Source organism: Dendrobates tinctorius, unplaced genomic scaffold, assembly GCF_039654945.1.
Source record: "Dendrobates tinctorius isolate UK_male_01 unplaced genomic scaffold, ASM3965494v1 ptg000162l, whole genome shotgun sequence".
Classification (NCBI taxonomy): Eukaryota; Metazoa; Chordata; class Amphibia; order Anura; family Dendrobatidae; genus Dendrobates; species Dendrobates tinctorius.
The window spans coordinates 73,170,820-73,193,155 of NW_027361829.1; the positions used below are offsets into that span (position 1 = coordinate 73,170,820).

The following is a 22,336-nucleotide window of genomic DNA, read 5'->3' on the forward strand; positions in this document are numbered from 1 at the left end:
TGCTCATGCAAAGTTTGACACACATTAAGGATCAGGCGTCTGCAGCGGAGGAGGAACAGGAGGAGGAGGGAAGCCTTGATGACAGTCAGCCATTGTCTGGTCAGGGAACTGTCGTGGACGAGGTGGAGGAAGAAGAGGAAGAGGAGGAGGAGGGGGATGATTATTTTGGGGAGATGCTTCTCTGGGGGCAAGAGAAAATGTTGGCGTGGCAAGGTCAGGTACAGGGTTTGTGCGTGACAGAAGGGATGTGGATTTGCCAGAAAATGCTCCTCCACCCACCACTGCAAGTGCATCATTGACACCTGGAACATTGGCCCACATGTGTGATTATGCCTTGCGGATCCTAAAGAGGGACCCCCGCATTGCCAAAATGATGAAGGATGACGACTACTGGTTGGCCAGCATCCTCAATCCATGCTATAAAGGCAAATTACACAACATCATGCCACAGGAGAGCCTAGAGATAATATTGGCTAACAAACAAGCAACTCTGGTGAACCGTTTGTTTGAGGCATTCCCAGCACACAGCAGCGGTGCTGGTTCTCCCACGAGCCGAAGTGTGCAAAATGGAAGAGGTGTTCGTAGTGCACACAGCCAAAGTGGCGTTGGAGACAGGGGTTTCATGACCATGTTGTGGACTGATTTCTCAAGTACCGCTCACACGACTGGTAATACTGCAAGTGACAGGAGACAGCAGTTGTCAACTATGGTTACAAACTACTTCTCCTCCCATATCGAGGTTCTCCCTTACAGGTCATTCCCCTTTGACTATTGGGCCTGTAAACAGGACATCTGGCCTGAATTGGCACAATATGCCTTGCAGGAGCTCGCTTGCCCTGCTGCTAGTGTGCTATCTGAAAGAGTCTTCAGTGCTGCTGGATCAATCCTGACAGAAAAAAGGACCCGTCTGTTGACCCAAAATGTTGATGATCTAACCTTCATTAAAATGAACCATGCATGGGTTTCAAAGGATTTTGTCCCACCTTCCCCTGATGACACATAGGTTGCCAGAAATTTGGCTCGCTTTTGTCCTCCTCTTCCTCGGACTTGTCAAATTCCTCCATTTGCAGCTGCTGAATGTACAGCCTACACATCAACATATGCCATTTTTTAAACCTCCCTAACTGGGCTGCCCCCCCAAGCGCTGGGGTCACCACCTTGCGGACCCGGGCAAGTGCCGTTGCTCTGAACAGGTGGGTGGGCCCACTCTTGGCCGACGGCACTGGCACAGGGCCCCTCATAGTACAATACAGTGTCTCTGACGGTGAGGGGGCGCACTCGCCAACAGACACACCGGCGTACTATGAGGGGCCCTATGCCAGTACCATCGCCCACGAGTGGGCACCCCCTGCTTGCTCATGGCCACAGCACTTGCAAGTTGCAATACTTATCTCTCCCTGCTTCACCGCTGTGTAGTCTGGGCAGTTAAATCCTTCACAAGGATGGGCACTACAAATTTTGTGAACTGATCGATGATGGTTAAGATGTAGCTATGGCCTGTCCTGCTGGCCTCTACCTTCAGATGATCAATGGCTACCATTTGTAATGGACGTCAACTCACAATCGGATGCAGTGGTGCTTTATGATCAGCTTTGACAGTTTTCCCAGTCACAGACGTGTGACATTCCTGCCACCATTTTTCAAAGTCTTTTCTCATGCAATCCAAAAGAATCGCCTACGGCCTGTGGCTTCTGTCTTTTGCACTCCAAAGTGACCAGACACATCATGATAGGCAGTGAGGACCATGTCTACATCTCTCCCTGTGATTAAAATTTGATGGAGACGAGAAACGGTGATGGGATCCACGCTACTGCGATACAGCAATCCTTCCTTCACAAATAACCGTTTTCGCTGTCTTCACAGACAAAGTAATTGAGGGTCAGAATCGCCTCTGCGAAATCTACCGGGAGCTTTTCCCATGATCAGTAATTCCCACATACAGCTTCTATGTTGTTATACAGTACCTTTGTTCGACATTTAGTATTACGGTCAAATCCATACTGAGTGAGCGTCTGAGGATGACTACGGGGGAGCATTCCAAATGGGGGACATCAGACACTGGAGCAGCATTTACAGGGCCCATTATACACTGGAGCATTAGAAATGAGGCCCATTATATATGGAGCATAATTTGGGCCCATAACACACTGGAGCATCGTCCATGGGGACCAACATATACTGGAGCATTCCAAATGGGGGACATCAGACACTGGAGCAGCATTGACGGGGCCCATTATACACTGGAGCATTAGAAATGGGGCCCATTATATATGGAGCATTATTTGGCCCCATAAGACAGTGGAGCATCATCCATGGGGACCAACATATACTGGAGCATTATGTGGAGCTCATCATATACTGTATGGAACATTATATGGGACCAATTATTCTGTATGGAGAAATATAGGGGGCTCATTATTCTGTATGGCGCACTAGGTGGTGGCCATAATACTGTATGGAGTAATATACTGTCCGTTTTTTGAGCTATTGCAGAATTTAAACTAGATATCAGCCATGTCATTTAAGCAGTGAAGTATTTTGCATTGTACTATACCTATATTTCTGTGCCGTATCGGAACATTATGAATTGTGGTATGTGTTAAAAGGGCGCACTGACACTCTTTGGCCCAGGGCACACGAAAACCTGCGGCCAGCCCTACCCCCCCACAACTTGAGGCAAATAACCCCAAGTTTTCAATGCGTAACTATTATCATAAAGTAAACTAAGGTTGCCAAGCTTAAGTAATACGAATTGATGTTGTTGGCATTGAAATGGGCACTGTAGGTGTGTTTACTGTCCTCCACTCATGAAACCCGACTCTACCCGAAAAAAGGAAAAGTCGCTCATCTCTGTACTGGATAACAAGATAGCAAGTATATATATTATAGGGTACAATTTAAATCTCTATATAGATATTTCAGTATGTATGGAAAAATGTTAATCTCCGTGTATTTTTTTACAGAATCACACACATATAGCATGTATTTGTCCGTGATACCAGCCGGTACATGGTAGTGTGTGAGGAGCATACACCTCTATACGGTGTGTGAAAAAATTTACGCTCACTATCTACAGTGCAGAAAAAAAGGAATACAAGGAATTTTGATTTTAAAAAAGCAGTCTGCACAGCAGTGCGCAAACAGCAATGCAGCCATCAGGGAGCCTTATAAGGCAGCCTAATAACCAACAGAGCTGCTGCACAAAACAGTGTGAAAAAATGAACGATTGGTAACTGTGCAGAGAAAAGGAATAAAAATATTTTTGCTTTTAAAAAAGCACTCTGCACAGCAGTGTGCAAACAGCAATGCAGCTATCAGGGAGCCTTATAAGGCAGCCTATTAACCAACAGGGCTGCTGCACATATCCTCCCCTGTCACTGCACACTATACTGATGTGTTGTACAGTGACATTCGCTATCAGCACGAGCAATTTTTTTTTTCCCTGCCTAAACACTCTCCCTATTGAGAACGAGCAGCAGCAACCTCTCCCTATGCTAAGATCGGCAGAAGTAAGATGGCGGTCGGCGGTCACGGCCTTTTATAGGCACTGTGACGCCACACAAAGCCAGCCAATCACTTGAATGCCCTTCTCTAACATGGTGGGTGCCGCTGCCTATGTCATCGCATTGCCCACAGTGTGCGTCCTTGATGATTGGAGGAGAAAAGGCGCCGGAAGCATTGTGGGTAACGCGACTTTGGCGCTCAAGTCGGCGACCTCATGGCCGACCTCACGCTATGGTCGGGTTTCGATCGGCGAAACCCGACTTTAGCAAAAATCGGCGGATTCTGAATTTAGCCGACCTGTTTCGCTCAAATCTAATCCAGTGCCTTTTTTTCAACATTTTGTATTATGGTCAAATCCAGACGAAGTGAGCGTCTGAGGGTGACTCCGGAAATATATACCGAGATTTCACATTTGCCCAACACTGTATACAGCTCTACGCTTCTGATACAGTACCCTTTTTTGCCATTTTGATTCTGGTGTAATCCATAATGAGCCTGTGAACATCTGTCTGTTACTCCGGAAATATAGTTGGAGATTTAAGATTACACCAACACTGTATACAGCTGTACACTTGTGATACTGTCATGGTCACTGTGTGTCTGGGCGCAGGTGTTACCGCAAGGCGAACCCATAACACACGTGACCCTGGATACAGCGCCTCCAGTGGGGCGAATTTAAATAATAATACGTGCAGGTGGATACGCCGCCTCCACCTGGCGAATTTAGGTATTACACGTTAATAAACATTCTGGAAACCCCGCCTCCAGTATGGCGAATTTAAATAATAAGGGGGACCTGGGAAACATTAACAATGGTGGGCCCTGCTATAGGGAAAAGGGAATTGGAGACCTCCTGAGCTCCCCTGAGCCAGTGTCCCTGCTCTCCTAACATTCCCTATGCCGGTTTCGCACCGGGCGCCGCACGCGTACCTTAACGCCCTTGCTCACCCTGACCCTAAACCCTCACTAGGGAATGGGTCGGTGCGGAGACTAATCCCACCACTGCACTAATAACACACATGAGGAAAGAGACAATACAGGGGAAACACCACTTAGCTTTGCTCTGTTGCGTGTGCTCCTAGCAACAGAGCCCTCCACCTGAGTGCATCTTCTCCTCCACCCGGACCCATCACCATAACAGGATCCTTCACCTTAGTGCAACCTTGGAGCAGAGTCCAACACCAGTTGCAGCTGCTTAGAACCAGAGTCCCAAGGATGAGTTCAGCTGCTGACACGAAGTCGAGCATGCTTGAGTCCAGCTCAGCGGCCAAGTCCCACATGGTGAGTGCCACTCTCCATAGTCGCCACTCCACCAGCCCATGCAGACACTTCCCGCTGACACCATCACTGCGACTCCACCACGCCATGCCAGCCCTTCGTCCAGACACCATAGCTGAAACACATCCCCCCTGGCTAAGCTGTGCAGGACTCCTCACCAGCTCCATCCTTCCTCCAGGCTCTCCAAAAACAGAGTGAACACAAACTCACAATATCACAGGCAGTGATTGCACACCTCTAGCACACCTTTATAGGGTGTAACACCTGATCCCTAATTAAGTGCACAAAAACCTAAAGTGCAATACTGCTAACCACCACCGGGGACAGTCAAGACACCTTGCAACTTTCCAAAGTAAAAAAAGTTCACCCAGTGCAATTTAATACCGCCAGATCCAACACTGGATCATGACAGTACCCCCTCCTTAATGAGGGGCCTCTGGACCCTCAAGACCACCCCTCATTAGGGAAACACCTACAGCGGGGACGTCCAGACCCTGAGTTCACCCCACCATTACCTGACACTTCAGGTTTATGACAAACGCACCGCTGGTATTGGCAATAAAGTTCATTTTGGAGGCACCACTCATCTCCACAGCGCCGACCTGGGGAACGAGATTATGTATGTGTATGTATGCTAAGAGCTGATCAGACTCCACAACACATTTCCAAGATGTTTTTTGGTGGGACCCATACATGCTCGTTCACACTCAGGTCCGGACCTGAACGTTTATTGCACACATACATTTGTCATTTTTTGGTGAACTCACTCTGGACTTGACAACAGAGGCGTCCCCCTGTGTCACCACACTCACACCCCCACTATTCACCAAGGGACACCACCCTCCAACCCTTTCACCATGAGGACTGCGCCTCCTAGTGTTGGTTAATGGCGAGGGTTGAGATTTGTCCCTACTCCCCCGCAGCACACCTGCTGCACACACCAGGAGGAGAAGGGGACGCATATGGAGGAAATATACACTCACTGGCCGCCTCCACACGGCCAGGAGGGGGCGGCATTGAAGATTTGGCATGAGCCCCGCGGACTATACACCAATCTGCTCCCTACAGGGACGTACCCCTTCACCTCGGGGAATACCAGGCAGCTCCGTGGGGCACCATTCCTCCCACCTGCCTGGGTGCGTCCCCTGTATGAACAAGTCCCACTCCCCAGCAGCGACTACACACCTAGTCTGCTCACCACAGGGATGTACCCCTTCACCTCGGGGAATACCAGGCAGCTCCGTGGGGCACCATTCCTCCCACCTGCCTGGGTACCTCCCCGTGCGAGAGCAAGTCCCGCTCCCCAGCAGCGACTCTAGGGGCTTTTGCCACACCGCAGCCGCCATTTTTTTTTTTTTTTTTTCTCTCTCTGGTTATCTGAGCAGAGGCCCCAGACCGTGATAACTGCTGCTGCAGCGGCTCTAAACACCTTGCCGCTCCCCACTCACATCAGTGAGGCCCGGCAGCAATTACTCAGCGGTCTCCACATGGCCAAAGCTCACCAGAAAAAAAAACTGTATGGCCTGTGATAATGTCATGGTCACTGTGTGTCTGGGCGCAGGTGTTACCGCAAGGCGAACCCATAACACACGTGACCCTGGATACAGCGCCTCCAGTGGGGCGAATTTAAATAATAATACGTGCAGGTGGATACGCCGCCTCCACCTGGCGAATTTAGGTATTACACGTTAATAAACATTCTGGAAACCCCGCCTCCAGTATGGCGAATTTAAATAATAAGGGGGACCTGGGAAACATTAACAATGGTGGGCCCTGCTATAGGGAAAAGGGAATTGGAGACCTCCTGAGCTCCCCTGAGCCAGTGTCCCTGCACTCCTAACATTCCCTATGCCGGTTTCGCACCGGGCGCCGCACGCGTACCTTAACGCCCTTGCTCACCCTGACCCTAAACCCTCACTAGGGAATGGGTCGGTGCGGAGACTAATCCCACCACTGCACTAATAACACACATGAGGAAAGAGACAATACAGGGGAAACACCACTTAGCTTTGCTCTGTTGCGTGCGCTCCTAGCAACAGAGCCCTCCACCTGAGTGCATCTTCTCCTCCACCCGGACCCATCACCATAACAGGATCCTTCACCTTAGTGCAACCTTGGAGCAGAGTCCAACACCAGTTGCAGCTGCTTAGAACCAGAGTCCCAAGGATGAGTTCAGCTGCTGACACGAAGTCGAGCATGCTTGAGTCCAGCTCAGCGGCCAAGTCCCACATGGTGAGTGCCACTCTCCATAGTCGCCACTCCACCAGCCCATGCAGACACTTCCCGCTGACACCATCACTGCGACTCCACCACGCCATGCCAGCCCTTCGTCAAGACACCATAGCTGAAACACATCCCCCCTGGCTAAGCTGCGCAGGACTCCTCACCAGCTCCATCCTTCCTCCAGGCTCTCCAAAAACAGAGTGAACACAAACTCACAATATCACAGGCAGTGATTGCACACCTCTAGCACACCTTTATAGGGTGTAACACCTGATCCCTAATTAAGTGCACAAAAACCTAAAGTGCAATATTGCTAACCACCACCGGGGACAGTCAAGACACCTTGGAACTTTCCAAAGTAAAAAAAGTTCACCCAGTGCAATTTAATACCGCCAGATCCAACACTGGATCATGACAGATACATTACCCATTTACTGTTTTTTATATTCTTGTCTAATCCATACTGGGACTGAGAGTGTTTGTGTCTGCCTCCTGAAATATATACGGAGATTCAGTATGTTTAAACTATACTATATATACCTTGTATCTGGAGATACTGTACCCTTTTTCAACTTTTTATATTATTGTGTAATCCATACTAAGCCTGTGAGCGCCTGTGTATGACTCATGAAATATATACGGAGAGTTACAATTATCCCTAAACTGTATAGAGCTGTACGCTTCTGATACAGTGCCATATATCTGCTGGTATTTGAGTACATTTTCAGAAAAATTAGTAAGTATGGTGGAAGAGGCCACGGACGTGGGCGTGGGGGGCCAGCTGGTACTGATGGTGGTGGTGGTGCATATGCTGGTAGTGCCAAAAGCACAATAGCAGCTTAGGCAGGAGGTGTTGAGCCTGCGTCATGGTCTGGCTCCGAAAGGCCTGTAAGGCTCCCTTTTCTGGGAGTAGGTAAACCGCTTTTAAAACCGGAGCATCAGGAACTGGTTTTGCCTTACATTGCTGAAACAGCCTCCAGCTCTATCGCCTCCTCTTCTGAAGTTTCAAAAAATACAAGCACTGAGTCGTCAGTGCAAGCTTCTGGTCAGGAGCAACCCCTTTCCTTGGGTCCTTCACCCACACCAAAAGTGAAGGATGCGGCAGCCCACACTTCAGATTACTCCATGGAGCTCTTTTCACATTCCATGCCTGGGTTCATTCTAAATGGGGCACATTATATATGGAGCATTATTTGGGCCCATCATACACTGGAGCATCATCCATGAGGCCCATCATATACTGGAGTCCTTCTGTCCTCCTACTGAGCATGCTTATGGGACGATCTCCCATTGGAGATCGGGAGTCATGTGCTCAGGTCCCGCTCCAGATCTCATTGGTCCATCTCAGAGATCTGGATGCTTGCGGAAGGTCCTGGCTGCTATAAAAGGCGCGCATGGCTGTTCCGCCATGCGATAGTATAGACTTACTTGCTGCTGTGTGTATGAGGACGTATGTATGATTCTGGTGAATGACTCATTACAAACCCCTTCCCTCTGATATTACGTATGTGGTTAGGGACTGAGTTAGAATCAGCACCAGCGCTCCTTTGCTGCAACATCCACAGCTGCTAGCGTCCGACACTGCGCTTGTGCCTTAGCCTTGTCGTTTAGCAGCAGTGCCCACGCCGCACTGCAGTAGCAGCCCCTTTGCGTCCGCAGTTGCGACGCTCTGCACATGGTAGGTCTAGACGGACGTAGTGCCACCGTCTTGGGCTACTCCTGTGACCTGATACCGTGTGTGCGTTTTTACTGAGTACTGTGACCTCAATAGGCTCAGTCTTTTATGTTTGTACTTATTTGGCATCTCTGTGAATTAACTGAGATTGATCTGCGCACCTGGGTGGTTTAACCCTGTGCGCATTTCCGCCATATTGCTCGTGCCACCACTTAGGTGCGGTTATATCACCTACTGCACGGTCGACCCCGTGCGGCAAACGCACTTTATTATTATTTTTATTTAGTGCGCTCCGCCGTTCCTAACAATATGGGACCAATTATTCTGTATGGAGAAATATAGGAGGCTCATTATTCTGTATGGTGCACCATGTGGTGGCCATAATACTGTATGGAGTTATATACTGTCCCTTTTTTGAGCTATTGTAGAATTTAAACTACATATCAGTCATGTCATGTAAGAAGTGAAGTATTTTTCATTGTACTATACCTATATTTCTGTGCTGTATCGGAGCATCATGAATTGTGGTATGTGTTAAAGGGGCCCACTGACACTCTTTCACCCGGGGCACACGAAAACCTGGAGCCAGCCCTACCCCCCCACAACTTTAGCCAAATAACCCCCAGTTTTCAATGCATAACTATTATTATAAAGTAAATTAAGGTTGACAAGCTTAAGTAATAAGAATTGATGTTGTTGGCATTGAAATGGGCACTGTAGGTGTGTTTACTGTCCTCCACTCCCTGCCGACTTTGCTTCCTCATTGACTTGCATTGGGTTTCGTGTTTCAGTCAGACCCCCGACTGCGTACCCAATGTTAAAAATAGGTACGCAGGGAAACGCTGGACGCATGCGGCAGAAGGTGGAGCATGGGCGGAGCTTCACAGAGGAAGAAAGGAGGAAGTAGGCTGCCATCCGCAGCCCTCCTGAACGCTAGTGTGAAAAAACCTTAGCCAGGCTATGGTGGTCAACATCTTTGGCAACAAGCTGTACATAATGTAAGGTAAAAGCTCTCATACTCGGAGAATGACAAAAGATAGCAAAAGCAAGTCAATTTCAAAGTTACATAATTTCATGCTTTCTAATTACCTATACAATTTTTTTAATAATGGAATCTCCCTTTACATGAAACGATGAACTGTTGGGGAAAAAATAAATATTTTAAGATACATCACGCAAACCTGTCACAAATGATACTATATGAAGTGACACTACTGAAAAAATATCATACCTTAACCTTTCTTCTTCTTTCTTCCTGAGGCTGAAATCTCGCTGGACAACCTGAAGGACATGTTCAGCTTCATCTTCAGTTAGACCAGAAAGATCGAGTTTCCTCCCCATGTTTTTCTTAAACCTGAAAGCAATTAAAAGGAATCTGTACATCATATAGTACTGCAATCATCTCCCTACCTGGTGAAACACAAACTGTTTCTGCTAATTATAGAGATCATGCATATTTTATTTGAGATAGATGCACAATAAAATCCATTAGCTTCTGCAAAAAATATTTTAACTGCCAGTGTCTATGTGTTTCTGAAAGACAAAAAACATAATTTGCATTTGCTTTATATGGTGGTCTCAACACTGAGTGGGTACATACAAAGTATATATAAATGTGTTGACTCATTAAAGGGACACTAATCCATGAAAAATCTTATTGATATTTATACTTGTGATAAAGGTTTGTCACCTACTTTACACCTTATACTCCATGGACTCAAGTATGTTTAAGAAAAAAATCCTATAGTGACCTCCTGATCTGGTGCCACTCCTTCACATTCACTACTGTGTACCTCTTAGGATTGCTGACATGAACCCCTGGGGTTTAAGGCGTGAGGTCCAACTAATGACCACTGTAGCCAATCAGCAGTCACTGATCGGCTGCAGCCTTTAAATCCTGTTGAAGGCTAAAGGCACCCTGAATTTAACGTAAAATAGATAACTTTGTCCAGCATGGAAAGTTGTGAAACGTTGCAAATCACTTTGCTAGGTGATTTGTGTTCATTCCTGTAAAAACAATGTACATGTAGGAGGTCTCCAAACCCCCGCTTTTTCTCAGTCTGTCCACCCACCTTCAACTGCATTGGTATCAGAACATATTAGCTTGGAGTACTCGTGCCGTCAATTAAAGCATCAGCACCTGTGACCATTGAGTACAATTTCCTTTAGTAGGCTTCATAGACCCTACCAGTTCCCTGTACACTATACTGTAAAGGAAGCATTGGCATACAGTATATTAGGTGTAACTATATACAGTATACCTATATAGCGTACATATAATGCCTATATGCTATATAAATATACAGTGCCTTGAAAAAGTATTCATACACCATGAACTTTTCCATACTTTTTGAAGTCACACCCACAAACTTAACTGCTTTTTATTTGGATTTTATGTGATATCAATACAAAGCAGAACATGTTTGTGAAGTATAAAGGAAATTATACATAGTTTTCTAAAAATATAAAACTGAAAATTGTGACATGCATTTGAATTCAGCCCCCTGTAGTCTGATACCGCTAAATAATATCCTGAGTGACCAATTACCTCCAGAAGTCACATAAATAGTACATTGAGTCCACCTGTGTGTAATTTATTCTCAGTATAACTACAGCTGTTCTATTAAGGCCTCAGAGATTTCTTTGTGAACATTAGGGATCAAACAGCATCATGAAAACCAAGGAGCACTCCAGACAGTTCTGGAATAAAGTTGTGGAAAAGAGTAAACAGGGTTAGGTTATAAAAAAAATAGCCCAAGCTCTGAACATCTTCATGGAGCACTCTTCAATTCATCATCCAAAATTGGAAGGAGTATGGCACAACTACAAATCTACCAACAAATGGCCGTCCACCTAAACCGACATCCCAAGCAAGCTCAGACTAAGCACTTGAGAATAATTAACTCCTCCCCCTCTTAATTATGCCCATAGTCCACAGGAAAAAAGGGTGTCAGGAATTCTAACAGTAATTATAGGGCACAAAACTACACAAAACAAAACACTGCTAAAGGAAACACTCAAACAGTCCACAGACTCACACTCAGCAGCAACATCTACTGTTTTTTTAACTTCACTTGTCCCCAAGCATCTTACTGGTCAAGCCTCATAATGAACAATGGTTATATTATATTCAGGTGCAAAGAGGGAATCTTCTGTACTACAAATAAAGCCTAGATTCACTAGCTTCTGCCTCTGGATCAACAAGAGTCTGCTCTTCACAGGTTGAGGTTGTAAAAAGCATATTTTTTACTGATGCTGATTTTTAGTGATCAGCCAGACTTCGAACAAGTCAATAGATATATTGGTTGACATACAGTGTTCTATATCAGTGTCAAGAGTCTCAGAAAAAAATAAATATAACACATCAATTCCTTTGAGATTCCGTCCATGGTTCTCTAAAACAATAAGAAATGCACAGTAGCAAACTACATCAATCTTTTTCAATGATAGAAATGTAAAAGTCAAGGCTAAAAGGAAATATTGTACTGCCTGTGTTCAGTTCATTCAGACAATACTGGCATAAAAGATGACTTTTAGTTTGCACACAAGTATTTGCCAGTTATAAGATCATTAGCTATGTCTTTTGTTTTTATATCAGTTCACTAAAAAACATTAAATTATCCATATATTGTGGGATGTCACATCTTACAAGCTTTCATGTTCTATATTTCAAAGATTAGTTCACCTAAGTTAGGGAAGAGTAGAAACAATTACAAATGGCCCTTTAGTCCACTTTCAGAGTAGATCTATGTATTTGGAAATGATTATATTAGGAATTCACAATATAGCTGCATTATGGATAATATTGGAATAGTATGTCATAAACATAATACTGATGGGACACAATTCTTTTTAAATTAGTAACAGGTCAATTTCTTTTGTGGATTTTATCCATTCATTAAATCTGACTCAATAATTCTTAAATTCGCAACCCGATAGAAATCGTGGATACACTCGCTAAATATTACCATAACTTATATAATTTAAAACCATGCAAGAGATTCATAATGTCAATAAAACAACTAAATGGAATTCAGCACCAGGCCTAGACGGTCTGTCCAATGAATACTATTGACAATTCTCACCTAAGTTTGGTTCTTACTTACTTAGGACCTTTAATAAATGGCAATCCTCAGAATCTATTGGTGCATCAAGTTTGGAAACTACGACTACAACGCTTCCAAAATTTGGTAAACCCCCAGTCTCTCAAGGTAATTTTAGACCCATTTGTCTTTTAAACTGTGATGTTGAAATATTCTCAAAACGTCTTGCCTCTAGGATACACAAAAATTTTGCTGGTTTTAATTGCCCCCCGATCAAGTAGGTTTTGTGGCAGGATGCCAGGCTAAAAGACAGCATAAAAAGGTTGTTTTATTTAATAAAGATAGCTGAACTGTCTAGAAAACCCAGTGAACTCTTGTCCTTGGACACAGAAAAAGAGTTTGACAGAGTGCACTGGGGGTACTAGGAGAGGGTTTTATCCAAATATGGTTTTGTGGGACCTATAAAATTTGCAATCATGCCCTTATAGTCTAATCCTAACGCATCAGTGTTGGCCTCTGGTTTCAGTCCTGTAATTTTTCAATTACCAATGGTACCCGCCAGGGGTGTCCACTTGCACCAATCATTTTTGGTTATGCTCTGGTGGAGTCCATATATTCAAATAGTGAGATTTTTGGCATAAGAATAAGAGATCTTGGCCATGTCATTGCATTGTGTACAGATTAAGTAATTATAGTTTGTACAGATGTTGATAAATCTTTATATGCTGTAATGGACTCCTGAACCAGATTTGGTAATGTATCATACTATAAGCTTAATGCATCCAAATCTCTGATTTTATTATACTGGTTTCTCCCCGAACTAAAAATAGTTTAGAAAGTACACACCCTATAAATGGGCTTTTTTTTTTTTTTTTTACAAAAAAATAGACATTTTGTTTAAATCTTTAAATTCTGACTTGGAGAGATTTAATATTTTCCCTTTATCCTGGATGATCAGAATCTAATCCTTTAAGAAGATACTTCTCCCCCAAATAATATACCTCTTTAGATGTATTCCTTTAAAAAAAACAAATAAGACCATTGTTAAACTCCAATTTCTGGTTGGAAAATGTATATGTGCTAAACGAAAACCCAGAGTAGCTTACAAAACCTTGTTTTACCCATGTGCGTTGGGTGGTCTTCGGACTCCTACTATGTTGGCATATCAAAAGGCAGCAGTCTTGTAAGCCTCCAAAGACTTGTGGATGTCTAATAATGTCCATAGGTGGATGTAAATTGAATCCATTTTAGCACTCCGTGGTTCAACTAGGAATACCCGGGAGGTAGAATTCATTAAACCCACTCAGTTTGAACCTGGCCTCTCAGCCATGTCAGCTACTCTGTTTTTCTGGAGAGACTGGGAAAAGGAAAATTTGGCCTTTTGTCTTTCAGAGATGTCCGTTATAGCCTTAAGGGGGTTTTACACTAAGCGATATCGCTAGCAATATCGCTAAAACGTCACTGGTTTTGTGACGTTATAGCGATATTGCTAGCGATATCGCTGTGTGTGATACTTACCAGCGACCGGCTCCCCCGCTGCTCATCGCTGATCACGCGAGAATGCCCGGCTCCATTTCTCGTCGTCTGCTTCCTGCTGAGACTTCCTGCTGTGACGACGAGCGACGCTGGACGCGGGCGGGAGGACGCAGGATCGCTGTGTGTGAATGGTAAGTATCGTGCGCTGCGTCGCTGCTGCATCGCTGTGAGATCTTTCTGTATGAAAGCTCACTAGCAATCATTTAGCGATGCACCAGCGATCCTGGCTGGGTCGGATCGCTGGTTGGATCGCTGGTGCATCGCTAAATGTAAAAGGGCCTTTAGAACCTCATACTCCCTATCTTAATCTTGTTGTTTGGGAAGCTAGTGCGATTATATCTCTAGCTGATTTATTTCAGAAATATATACTCCTACCATTGATAAACTTATCAAAAAGTTCTCCTTGAATCATAACTGCTTTTATCAATTCTTCAAAATTAGGCACTTCCTTAACTTCTGTCCTCTTCCAAGAAAAAGCACCCATTCCCTATGCATTGCAGTGGTGTTTCCGTAAAGATAATATAACTACTAAAGGTCTCTCGCTTATATATAAAATACTAACTTCTCCACCTGAAGACATAAAATTCCCTTACATGGCTAAGTAGGAACACATCTATCTCCCCCACATTACAACAGTGGCAAAATGCTTCAAAATGAACTCAGAAGACCTCTTCTTGTATTAACCACATAGAACAGCTTAGAAAAAAATCAATTTAAGATGGCAACTCTCTCCATCTAGATTAGCTCATTGTGTCCCTAATTATTCTCCAATTTGTTGGAAGGGCTGAGACCATAAATGTTCACTTTGTCATGTTTAGTGGTCTTGTCTCAAGGTTAATGCCTTTTGAGTATTGGTGAGAGAAACAGCCGCACTCAAAATAAGTCTTGTTTGGTCTTGCAGATAGTGCTAGAGTTTATTCAAAATTCACCACAGGGTAATACAAATAGAGTGATAGTAAGGTATGAGGTTAATGAGGTACGAGGTAACCAGGGCTGTGGAGTCGGTAAGCCAAACCTGCGACCCTGACTTCGACTCCTCAATTTCCCTTCCACCGACTCCGACTCCTACATATATTGCTTATATTTAAGTGAAAAATTTATTGTAGTAAAATATGAAGATCAGACATTTAATCATTTTTATGACACAATAATCAAGACATTTAGATAGAACATAATATATATTTATTGGAATACAGCTTTAGAACACAAAAAACTGTAATAAATTGTAAATATGTAATACACTATGTAATATCGATTACATATATATATATATATATATACAGTATATATATATATATATATATATATAAAACACTATGTAATAAACTATGTAAGTGGCAAAAAACAGTTTTCAACAAAAACCATACTAAATAACATTTGTGCAGTCTATGAATTTGTTCTAAGAAATAGAATTGCCTCCGTCAGATCCTCCTTCATAGATGACCTAAAATCTGACCTAATAATTTTAAGGCCAGAGAACAACCTCTCTACACTAACTTGGGTTGGAGGAAAGCCGTAACCACATGGGCAACATCTCTAACAATTTCCAAGTATAAAGGAATTGCCTCATGCACAGTCAGTTTTGATGAACGGTTGAATGTTTCTTTTTCTTTGAGAGCAAGTGAAACATTTTGCTGAAATATGGTCAATCTGCTTGCTATAGGAGACGGAGTGAAATCTTTTTCCTTGCAGCAACGTTTTGCCTGCTCCATATCATCCAAATACTTGTCAAAGTCAAACTCCTCATCTGATGAGGATGAAGATATGGATGAGGATGAAGTCCTCTTGCGTCTGGCAGTCCTCCTGTAGGCCACTCATCCTAACTGCTACCTCAGTCAGAGCTTCTTTTCCTTTAGTAAGCTGTTGATCATCAAGCAATATACGATGACTTGGGTCCACATAAACAGCTGCCATAAAAACTTTATTTTCCAATAGCTGTGTCTCTCTCCGTTTCATTGAAGCAGAAATGCCATCTGCGATAAAATCTCCTCTTTGGGACAGGCAAAATAGCAAGTTCTTCCACTCCCTTATGAAAATGCCAGGAGTTAAATCCTCAGTTTGTAATTTTTTAGTCACGGTAAATAGGTGATTAAGCAATTCCTTCAATTCAGCCACCTGTGTCCATTGACCTTCATTTAGGGTTACCTGAGGGTTCACCATATCTATAAGAAACAGTTTTAGCCAGGATCAAAACTAGGGGGGGGCAGAACCTCATACTGTTCCGCAGAATCTCATACTGCACACCTCAGCTGCTGCAGAACCTTATACTGCACACCCCTACACTTGAAAATAAAGCCTGCAGCTTAAGATGTGGTGAATGCAGTCTATTTATTCCAACTATCAATTGATGTTGATGTGTTCCTGAAGACGAGCAATGCCTGTCCTGGGCGTCTTTTTTCGGCAGCTATGAGGTGTACCTGACTGGTGCTAAAAAAACGGAGTGTTAGTCTGTGTGCTACCCGGCTTTCATTCTTTTTGGTACAGATACGATATGGATAGACAGATATGGATAAATGGATAGATAGAGCAGATTTCTAATCTGCTTTTGCTATTGAAAACATTATCTATGAGCTCAAAAACCTTTCAGGTGATGCGGTTTTTTAAAAAGCTGATCTGCTTTTGCAGCTGAAAAACGTATCCTCAAAAAAGGAGCAAAAACGCTGTGTGTGAATGTAGCCTTAGATCAGGAATAGAACAGCCATTTATAGGACATTTCATAACTTTCCCAAATTCCTATGAAAAAATATTCAGCACATTCTGTATCGAACTACTGTACCCAATTTATTATATATTTTAGGAGTCAGAGTCGGACCATTTTATACCGACTCCGACTCCACGACTCCGACTCCACAGCCCTGGAGGTAACGTTTCAATCCTGTTCCGGGTCTTTATCAAACATCACTTAAATGGGAGGAAAAAAGGATCAAGAGGTTGTATATATAAAGCAGTTGTCCCAGCTGGGGAGTTCTGTAGAGATGGTGCCTGCTATGGTGGTGACTCACCTCATTAACCTCATACCTTATTATCACTCTATTTGTATTACCCTCTGGTGAATTTTGAATAAACTCTAGCACTATCTGCAAGGCCAAACGGGACTTATTTTGAGTGCAGCTGTTTCTCTCTCTTGTCATGATTTCTGGACTGAATCCAGGTTCAGCCAGCACCTGATTTTTCAACGGAGTGCACGTCAGTCATTATTTTATTCTGGGTATTGGTGTTTGGATTAATCTTTACAATTACTGGAATTCATTTCACAACTGATCCGGCGCCGGCAGTATTAAATATTGGGATTGAGGACATTCCTTTGGACCTAAGATGGACAGTTGTACAGATACTTACTTCAGCCAGACAATGCATGGCTGCGAAATGGAAATCTTCCTCCGCCCCTTAGTTTAATGAACTTTGTGGGAAGATAAACATGCATTTTCATCATGAATATGCTCTCTCTTCTAATCTCCAATTTTGAAATAAAATACTCAAGGAATGGTGAGATCGAGCATCCTCATTTCTAGCTACAAATATTATCACCAACTAATAATAATTTATTTTCTTATTCCTTTTTATTTACCCTCCTTTATTATTACTACTATTATTGTTATATTAATAGTTTATACATATGGTTTCTGCCTTTAACATTCGACTACATACCAGTCTTGCTTTATTTTTTTTGCTTTTAGTGTTTTGGTTAATTATGTGTTTTGAAGGGTTACCAGTATAGGTTTAATTAGATTTGGCTTATGTGCTAACCTGCGAGTTGGCCTGGATTTCCCTTTGAATGTAATGTTTCTGTCAGTGTGTTTGCGCTGTTCTTGCTGTTATATTAATATTAAAATAAAATAAAAATTAATGTCAATGTACAACGGATGTTGTGAGCTGGGCCCACACCATACATGGCCAGCGGATTGTAATTTACAGCTGGCTACTAATTCTGTTAGAGGAAATCGGAGCTAGCGCTGACAGAGGCATATAATTATGACTATCTAGTTCAAGGATCCATTTCAATACCAACCATGCCCCGCAATCCAATTGTGGGGTAATAATAGGTTGCCTTGGCAACCAGAAAATAAAGTTAACATTATTTTTTATAACACTCATTTTTCCAATGCGAATATAAAGAAACTAAAAATAAATAAACATATCTATTATCTCCAAGTCCACCAAAGACTAATTTATGAATATAAAAAATGAATTACCCCCTATAGTAAACAATATACCGTAATTAAAAAAAAAATGAAATGCAGAATAGGCAACTTGGATCACACAATCCAAAAGAATTGCAATAAAAGTGATTGAAACACTGTATTTACCTAAAATAAAAAAGTGAAGGTATCAGAAAATGAAGATAAAAACACTTTTTTAAACAAAGTTCTTAATTCAATAGCCCTATAATTATACTGACCTGAAGAATCATGTGGCCAGGTTAATTTTATCGCACACTGAATTCTGTAAGAGCAATCCTCCCATACCCACACCCCCCAAAATTTAGTTTCTTTGACAATACCACCCAACTTTCTAGTTTTTAGTGCAGCATAAGGTAAGTTGAGTGATAACATTTAAAACTATAGGTATGTTGACAGAAATAAAAAAGGTTAAGGTTTTTGTAGAGAGGAGAAAAAAAAACATACTACGATAACACGAACTGACCCATTTTTTTCTGCTAAGTCTCTATAATTTATAATCTTAATTAGTAGCTATAGTTTCTCACTTCAAGGGTATTGAAATACTATAGTTCCCAGAGGGTATTCATTTTTATTGTGTGTCCCATAAGCAACTAAAATAAATAATATTTGAATGAAATATTTTCAAACTATCGTGTTTTACAACAAAATAACATTTCTTCTCTTTGTTTTAGCATTTGCCTAATACCCACAGCAGCGTTATCCTACGCTGATGAAGCCACTGGAGCCAGTTATGGCCTACAATAACATATTCTTCATATTTACGTTTAAGCAAAAATGTCATTAACAGTAACAAATCTTAGCTTAACATTGGACTGAATTTTTATGTTTACTACAATAGATTGCAATGGATGCACAAACAATAGCCAGTATTAAAAAAGTCCACAAATAAGGTCACTTTACTAAATAATATTCAAATTTTAGGTAAATTATATAGTTAAAAATATTACACTATTATGAAGAATACAGTTCATTAAGGCTATAAATAAACTGTCGACAGTTTTTTTATCAATAAAATAAACAATTTTAAAAAAAAATGTATATCTACTTAACAAATATACTAAGCTGTTGACATATGGTAAATAAATTGTTTGAGAGGAGGGAGAGAGAGAGAGAGAGAGAGAGAGATTTTTTTTGTCCAGCACCCAGACAGAATTTGGGGTTAAATCAGTGTCTGGAGGATCCGCCGGCAAAAAAAACGTTGCAAGCTCCGTTTGGAAATCTTTGAGGATGTTAACGTAACGGACAGCAATATTGTGGCGGATCTTCACAAAAACGGATGCAACGGACGGCAACCGTCAAAATCCGCCGATAATGGAAGTCAATGGGGAAAAAAACGGATCCGTAAAAAAAACTTGCGGATCCGTTTTTTTCAAAACCTGGCGGATTTTGACTGATTGTAAAAAACGGAAGTGTGAAAGAGGCCTTAGAAAACTGTTCCATTCCTACAAACAGAAAAACTATGACAGTTTGTTAATGGATTGTCCTAGACTTATAAGCTAAACCCGGACATATGACATGTTCCACGAGAGACTACGGAAGAGTAAGCTCAATGCATTCTACACATGACAAAATCAATTACCGTATGATACACAAGTGCATGTAAACAATGATCAGCAGACAAATTAGTCATTCATACTTGGACTAATTCACCTGTCTGCAGGTAAATATATCTAAGAAATATATCACCAGGGGAATAGGAACTAAACTATAAAATATACAAAAAGAGCAATAAACTAAATAAGCCTGAGGTCTCACAGCAAGTAGGAAATCCAGTAAATGATGTACATTAAGTAATTATCCAGAGCTAATTCCTATGTTTCTAAACAACCAATTTTCTAAATTATTGTCAGGAGACTAGAAAACAGCCAGAACTCACATCTGGGTCTATAAGCAAGATAGCGGAAAATATAAACTGGGTTAAAAGGACGGCAAACACATGATGGCTACCAAGATGTGAATTGCTTTTTTGAATTCTTAGGTCATTAGGACTTTATTGCCCTAATATAATAAGGTGACGTAAGTGAAAAACACATGATTATACTGCTTTATACTAGTGGTAAGGATTACTATACATGATATATATGTATATACGGTATGTCTTACCACTGTCTAACCAGCACATTCTTTACATATAAATATTATTATCTCTAGGTTGGTGCTTTCAGTAAGGATCAAAAAATCAAAGTACAGTATTTATAATCTTTCAACTGATTGAATACCATCTTGTATACTTATAAATATCGCAATATTTTGGACAACTGTCCTCTTTGCAACCAATTAAAGCTAATTTGTCTCATGGAAGACCAGCCTGCTGATTGTTCAAGTAATGAGCTGCACAAAGAACTGTGCAGGAAATATCATTTACTGCAGGTGCCGACAGTAATTTTCATGTTAATTTGTAATATAATTGTCTTGTTTCATATCTGTGCTTAGAGATAAAGGAGGAAACTTCTTAAAGGGAATCTGTCAGCAGATTGTTGTTATGTATTCCGACAGCAGCATAATGTAAGGGCAGAGATTGTGATTCCAGCATTGTATCAGTTAGGTTTTTTGGGTACAGGAGTTGTGAAAGAATTACAGTTTTCTCTGCTCTAGATCTAGCAGAGCTCAGAACGCTGAGCTCTGTATAACCCCACCCACACCACTCATTGGCAGCTTTCTGTGTACAATGCTTACTGACAGTGAGCGGTGTATAAGGGCTGGGAGTGTGGTTGGACTAGAAGACACAAGACACTTAGTCCTGTAGTGATAATATCCTGCTGATAAAACAGCACCTCACATCCTATTAAGTGACACATCTCTGGAATCAAGGTCACTTCCTATACATTATGGTGCTCTCAGATTACATAGCAAAAATCTTTTCACAGATTCCCTTCAAATCTTGTGCAAAAGACAAGTTGAAAAGCTTCACATCACAACGAATAAAGAACAGGGATATACGTCACTTTGTAATGGAGGGTGCTTAGAAAAGATACCACTCTATATCCAATATATAAAGCTCAATGTGGGCGTGTATGTATGTATGTATGTATGTATGTCCGGGATTGGCATCCGCACCGTCGCAGCTACAGCCACAAAATTTGGCACAGTCACACGTCTGGACCCCGAGAGCATCATAGGCTATGTTGTGAGGCAAAATTTTAACCCTGTGCGTTCCAATTCACCAAACAATTTTGCCCCTATCTACATAATGGGGAAAAAGTGTATGTATTGGCATCTGCACCGTCGTAGCTACAGCCACAAAATTTGGCACAGTCACACGTCTGGACCCCAAGAGCGTCATAGGCTATGTTGTGAGGCAAAATTTTAACCCCACGCGTTCCAATTCACCAAACAATTTTGCCCCTATATACATAATGGGGAAAAAGTGAAAGGAGAAGTGTTGGAGACAAATTGACAGCTGTCAGATGTGAACAAGGGGGACTTAAAGAATGAGAGCGATGGCGCCAAAGAGTATATACCGTACAGTTGCTAAGGTGGGGCCCTGACATGGGATACTCACCACACACGGGGATATGAACACACACACAAAATGCGCCACACACTACCACGTGCTTCAACACATACACCACCCTCAGCACACATTTCACCACACATACACCAACCTCACCACATAAAAGTCGAAACACAAAAGTCGCCACTCAAAACTCGCCACGCTGTCCCAGAGCTGTTTAAAAGATGAAAAATGAGCTGTGATTGGTTGCTATCAGCAACAGTTTTCTTTGTAGACAGTTGTGGTAACTGAGGTCTATTATTCTTATAATTTCTATGGTGTTATCGTCCTTCTGTAAAGCTGGAAATAACACAATTTATTACCGTGCCAACACAGACCACCCTCTGACACAGACTGCAGGGGGAGCCAAGTATCACACAGAATAGGATTAGATACACGGCTC

The 22,336-nt window shown here is 42.3% G+C and overlaps 1 protein-coding gene across 2 annotated transcripts in view; it reads right to left on the reverse strand.

Annotated features, from left to right (window-relative positions):
• The window catches only part of MYRIP (myosin VIIA and Rab interacting protein), an 811,455-nt gene that overhangs the window by 676,026 nt on the left and 113,093 nt on the right, over positions 1–22,336 (reverse strand). For both annotated transcript variants that reach the window (XM_073550109.1, XM_073550108.1), the window contains exon 2: positions 9,912–10,034. In XM_073550109.1, coding sequence (XP_073406210.1) covers positions 9,912–10,021 — 110 coding nt within the window. In that variant the 5' untranslated portion in view covers positions 10,022–10,034. The remainder of the gene's footprint in view (positions 1–9,911; positions 10,035–22,336) is intronic.